We start from the raw sequence: 6,000 nt of genomic DNA, 5'->3' as shown, positions 1-6,000 counted from the left end.
CCTCAGCCTCCTCTATGCATGTGTTCTTATTTTTATTATTTTTTGCATTACTTGGGCATGCACATATTTTTAAATAAGGTCATATAGTAAAGAAAGCTTTGAAACCTCTTCTGTCAACATCTTGCATTTAAATAGATATAGCTCCAGCTCATCTTTATTAATGACTGCATATTACACCACCATACAGGTGAAGAATAATTTAATGACTCCCTAATGCTGGATATCTGGGTTCTTAATAATTCTGCATTATTTTGATCAATATTATAATGCATGCCTTTTCTTTTGGGCATTTGGGCATTTTCACCTTTAAGTGTGTATCCAATTGTTTCTGTAAGGATATTTAATAAACCTCAAAGTCTGAGTCAAAATGCATACATGGGTGTTATGCTTTTGATAATGTTGTCAGATACTCCCAGAAAGTTATATGTATCAGCTCTTACCCACACTAACGAGTGTCTGCCCCCCAAATGACCCATCTTTGTATTATTTGCTAATAGATGAGGACAATTGAGAAAAATGAGTGTTTTTTTTCATTGTTTTTTCTTTCTTTTTAAAAATTTATTTTTTGTTTTCTGACTGTGGGAACCACTTGCCCAAGACTCACTAATCTTGCAAGTGACTAATGTCTCCACCCCTTCCTCAGGTCAGTGGGTCCTGTTTAGATTTCAAGGCCTCCTGGCCGCATCCCACCGAACTGGGTCATCTTTGCCTGAGGGAAGGTAACCCACTTCCCCTGGGGCAATTTTTAAGAGCCAGCCATTATTACATGCCATTCTCACCCTTTGACCCACATTCTCAACCTGTCACCATGTCTGGCTGCAAGAGGTGTTTGGAACATCGCAACTGCCCTTTTTATACCTGGGTAAACTGAGGCCCAGAACAAGAAAGTTCACCTAGGTTCACTCAACCATTCCCTGAAGCTTGGAATCGGTGGTGTCGCCTCCTGACCCCCAACCCAATGCCCTTTCCCCAAATCTGCTTCCTTTTGAAACTCTCTAGGGGCAACTCTGTGCCTCCTCTTTGCTTCTTGCATAAAGTTCAGATCCCCTGGAAACTTCTACCTAGTTTTCCAGATTTGCTTCTTTCCCCAGGATCCGGATGGCCCCCACTCCTCTGAGATTCTACTGCCACAATCATGCAGGCAAACTCTTTGTCCTTTACATGAACTCCCTGGCTTAGTTCAAGAACTGTACCTCCAGCCCAGTAGCCATTGGCCATATGCGACTACTTCATAGAAACAAAATTTCCTCAGTTGTAGGCACATTTCTAGTGCCCAACAGTAATACGTGGCTAACGGCTGAGTTCGGTAACTCAGATATAGAACATTATCACCACAGAAAAGTTTGACAGGACAATCCCACTCCAGGGAACCCCCACCCACAAGTATGGGAATGTGGTCTGCATTTTTTTTGTGTGTGTGTGCCAAGGGTTTAGCCCAGGGCTTGAGAATGCTAAGCACATGCTTCGTCACTGACCTACAGCCCTAGCCCCTCTATTTTACAGGAGACACTGAAGGTTGGAAAGGTCACCTCCAAGGTCACCAGCTAGTGCTGGGACAAAAACCCGAGTCGCTGGTGGCTAGAAACAAATTAGGCAGATCAGGCAGGTCAGTCTTTCCATTTACTTTTCCTTAGACCCACCAGGTATTCTCTTTCAGAATATTCCTTTACACATTTCTAGTGATTCACTGTGTCTGAGGACTTAAGTACTGTATCAGCAGGTGTGTATCTTGGTTTATTTATTTATTTATTTATTTGCGGTACTGGGGATCGAACTCAGGGCCTTGTGCTTGTGAGGCAAGCACTTTACCAGCTGAGCTATCTCCCCAGCCCGTATCTTGGTTTATTAAAGCCCAGAGGCAGGCTGGGGTTGTGTTCAGTGGTGGAGTACTTGCCCGGCATGTCTGAGGCACTGAGTTTGATTCTCAGCACTGCATATAAATAAATGAATAAAATAAAGGTCTATCAGCAGGGTTGGGGTGTCACTTAGGGGTTGAGAGCTTATGTGAGGCCCTGGTTCCTTCCCAGCACTGCAGAGGACAAAAAAAAAGAAAAAATCCAGAGATAAGTCATATCTTACTGACCAGAAAAGTCTGCATCAACAGTCTACCCTCCATACTTTTATCTATACCTGCAAATGTTGCCCATTAGTACGCAATGACTACCAGGACCCTTTTATTGATAAAATAACACCCCTTGGAGTTTCAGGGGGTGACTGCTGGGTACCAGAACCCAAGCACTGTGTCCTACTAGCTCTGCGAGAAGTAGGGCTTACCCAGGATGTTAGTCTAATAGAGGTCGGAAACATGAAATTAACAATACAGTTGTCCCCTGGTAACCATGAGGAATTGCTTCCAGGACCCTGATGACACCAGAATCTGTAGACGCTCAAGTCACTCATAAAATAACACACATGGTATCTTCACAGAACCTGCACACACCCTGCATGGACTTTGTCATCTGTACGTCATCACCTCTACTGCAATGTATGTACAGTGTGTGCAGTTGTTATACCATATTGTTTAGAGGACACTGTCATGAAAACAAAGTCTGTGCATATTCAGAATGGATTTTTTCCCCCAGATTCTGGGGAGGGAACCCAGTGGTGCTCTAAAACTGAGCTACACCCACTCATTGAGACAGAATCTTGCCAAGTTGCTCAGGCTGGTCTTGAACTTGTGACCCTTCTGCCTCAGCCTCCTGAGTAGCTGGAGGCTTATTTTTGTGGTGCTGGGAATAGAACCCAGGACCTCACACAGTGAGGCCAGTGCTCTCCCACTGAGCCCCCCACCTGTGTTTTTTAGTGTGAGGGGCACTGACATTAACATGGACAGAATGCTGGGACTTTACAGGTATACATTATTTCGTAATTGTTTATCAAATTCATTAGCTCCGGTGGAATTTGGCTGAGATCTTTTCTTAGTCACCAGATGGTGGGTCATTGTATCCTTCAGGTCCCCTTGGAGTTTCAGGGGTGACTGCTGGGTACCAGAACCCAAGCACTGTGTCCTACTAGCTCTGCGAGAAGTAGGGCTTACCCAGGTCTGTTGACTTTTAAAGACTTGGTGGCTGGGATGTGGGCAGTGCTAGAGCGCTTGCCTAGCACGCACAAAGACCTGGGCTCCAGCCCCAGCCCTGGGGCAATTCTGAACCTGCAATGTTCAGGGCTAACCTGGCTGAGTTCTATGCACAGTTCCATCCACTGGCAATGTTCCCATCTGCTCAGAGAGGGGCAGGGACAGGATCCACCATCTCCCCAAACCAAGGCAGACAGCGCGAGGGAGGCATGCCAACAAAGGAGATGGGGAATGAAACCACACCAGCCAGGAACATTGGTGAAAGTCTCCGTTTAATTGGTGACAAGATCGAATGATGGATCATCCACCAACGGGCTGACGGATTCACAGGGGTCCTGCACCCACTCTGGGGAGAAGATCCCTGACTGGGTTGGGGGTCTCTTACCAGTCACCTCTGCTCCTGGGGAAGGGGCAGGGCACAGGCTCTGCCCAGCCCTTGTCCCCTGTGATGACACAGCTTCCCATAAAACTGCAAAGTCCACCCTTTCCTGGGGTTATGGTACAGTGTGTATAATACAGCGGGAGTGGGGTCTTCTCCCCTGGGGACCCCCCTCCCCACCTTCCTGACTTGGTCAGCCAGGGAAGGGCGAGTTCGAGTTGATTTTTCCCTTTTTGCCTTTGTAGAATAATTTACAAACCAACCTTACAGTATATACAAAAAAAAAAAAAAAAAAAGGGAAAAAATGGCCCATTCCAGTCACAGGCTGGGACAAACCACTTTCACTACAAAAATGAACCCTGTACAGCATTATGGTGCAGGGGGGAATGGCTGGACAGACAGACAGAAGGCTGGAGAAGTGGGGGCTACAGTACCGTGTGCTCAGAAGTGGGGGGACAGGCAATGAATGAGAGAGGCCCCTGCCCCATCTGGCTGCAAAGCCAGATTGAAGGCATGAAGAGGGGGAGGGGGGTCTTTCCTTTCCAACAGTCCCCCATGGCTTGGAAAAAAAATGGCCTCGCATCTGTCTGTCGTATTGCTCGGGATTAGCTAGGGGGAGAGGCTTGTCAAGGTAGGGGGACAAAGGAGAAATTCCTTTGGTGCCAGGGTTGCCCAGGATGGGGGATGTGGGTATTCACCGTTATTGCTTCCTCCTAGGGCAAAGGGCTGAGGGACTGGAGTCAGTGTGCAAGGGGGACAGGAGGACGCTGGGGGGGCTGAGTGTCTGTGAGCCTGGGATGGGGACTCTGGGCCTGGCCCCACCACACCCAAGGAGCAGGTAAGCGGGAGCCACTGAGACCCCGTCTGCTATGGCCACAGGAATCATTAAGGCAGAAACAAGAGGAGAAGCAGCTGGAAGGAGGGTGCGTGTGTGCGTGTGCATGTGCGTGAGTATCTTCAAGTCTCGGCCGAGCTGCCGGCGCAGCAACACCACCCTAAAGCCAACAGCGGTGCTGACCCCCTCTGTGTATGGCTGGGGTTGTGCGAAACGAGGCGGAAGACTTGTGACAGGGCAGCCAGTGGCTCCCACGCGACACCCCCACCCCGGCCCTGCCCAGAATGGCTATTCCCAGCTGGGTTCTAGAGACCCTCCAAAACTCCAAAGAAAAGCCCAGAAGGAGGCGCCATGCTTGTGCTTGGGTCTAAGTGAAAAAGCCCAAGAGGCCGGAAGACTGAGCCTGGGACTCGGGAGGGGCAGGAGGTGGGAGAGGGGCTCGAGGGTGAAGGGGAGAAACAGGAATGGGGGCGTCTACAGTTGCTGTGTTTCATCCTTTTTTTTTTTTTTTTTTTTTTCTTCTTTTTTTGTTCTTTTTTCTAAAAATGTTACTGTTAAAATTCAAAAAATAAAATCCCTTCCGGGACTTCAGCCCCTCATTCCCCAGCCCCCGTGTCCAAAAAAAGGCCCCATGGGTGGGGGCAGGGGGAAAGGGGAAAAAAAGAAAAGAGAAAACCCCCCACTTTTCTGTTTTCTTTTTTCTCAGGAGGACCAAGAGTCTTTGAGGCATCAGAGGAGGTGGTTGCAAGGAGATGGGGGTTATAGGGGACAGGGAGGGCCACAGGGTCAGGGGGCTGGGGCTCAGGTAGGGTCTCCACCTGACCCCCACCCACCCGGAGCCGGTAGAATGAGTGGGTCCTCCCCTGATGTCCCAGTGCAGGCACAGCAAGCCCTCTTGGCAGCCTGATGGTCTCTTTGGGCCCCCACCTCGGCCGCCGGGGAGGGGAGGCCCGGGAGGCCCGGGGCCTCTTCTGGGGTCCTCAAGGCAGGCAGAAGGGGACTTTTAAGAGACAGGGCAGAAGAGCTGCTGCAGCTTACAGCATCCATGGATTCCTCTTGGAACCTAGAGCCATCCTGAGTCACAGGTGTATCCTGTGCTGAATCTGCACCCTGCGTCAAATATGCTTCTTCTACCACCACCTCTGAGTGTTCCTCCTGGTCCTGGACCTTGGATACAGTCTGGACCATGGATAACCCCTGCGTTTCCAATGCATCCTGGGCCGTGGATGCCTCCTCCTCTTCTTCCTCCTCCAGCGTCAGCTCAAACTGGAACTTATCGGGTGGGGCTGGATGGCCCAGCCCTGCCGGTTCCTCCTCGAGTGGTGGCGATGGGCTCTGTCGAATGGCACTGTAGTACCAGTCCCGGTTGTCCTCCAATGTGTCCAGGATCTCCTGGGCATCTGGGTGGACGAGGTCTGCCCACGTCTCCCACAATGGGTGCACAATGTAGTCAATGAAACCCACCTGCGGGGAGGGAAGGACGGAGAAACAGGTGGCCTTTGGGGCAGATGGCACCACCAGGTGGTGAGATCTAATAAAATCAAAAACAGACTCCTATCATTTGACCTAGCAATTCTCCTTCCACAAACCCCTTGCACAAGCAAGAAATTAAAACCACATGAGATATAAATGGAAACTGGAAACACTTCCATATATACATCAATTGTGGACTGAACCCAGGGACGTTTAACCACTGAGCCATATCCCCAG

At 49.5% G+C, this 6,000-nt stretch overlaps 1 protein-coding gene across 1 annotated transcript in view; it reads right to left on the bottom strand.

Annotated features, from left to right (window-relative positions):
• Nucleotides 1–3,314: 3,314 nt before the first annotated feature.
• Nucleotides 3,315–6,000, bottom strand: part of Pde4a (phosphodiesterase 4A) — a 36,147-nt gene continuing 33,461 nt past the window's right edge. Inside the window, 1 exon segment of the mRNA XM_047531503.1 lies at nucleotides 3,315–5,754. Within this exon segment, the coding sequence (XP_047387459.1) occupies nucleotides 5,092–5,754 (663 nt within the window). The 3' untranslated portion in view covers nucleotides 3,315–5,091.

Source organism: Sciurus carolinensis, chromosome 17 (genome assembly GCF_902686445.1).
Source record: "Sciurus carolinensis chromosome 17, mSciCar1.2, whole genome shotgun sequence".
Taxonomy (NCBI): domain Eukaryota; kingdom Metazoa; phylum Chordata; class Mammalia; order Rodentia; family Sciuridae; genus Sciurus; species Sciurus carolinensis.
Note: the sequence above shows the minus strand (reverse complement) of the source record. Positions and strands in the feature narration are given on the sequence as shown.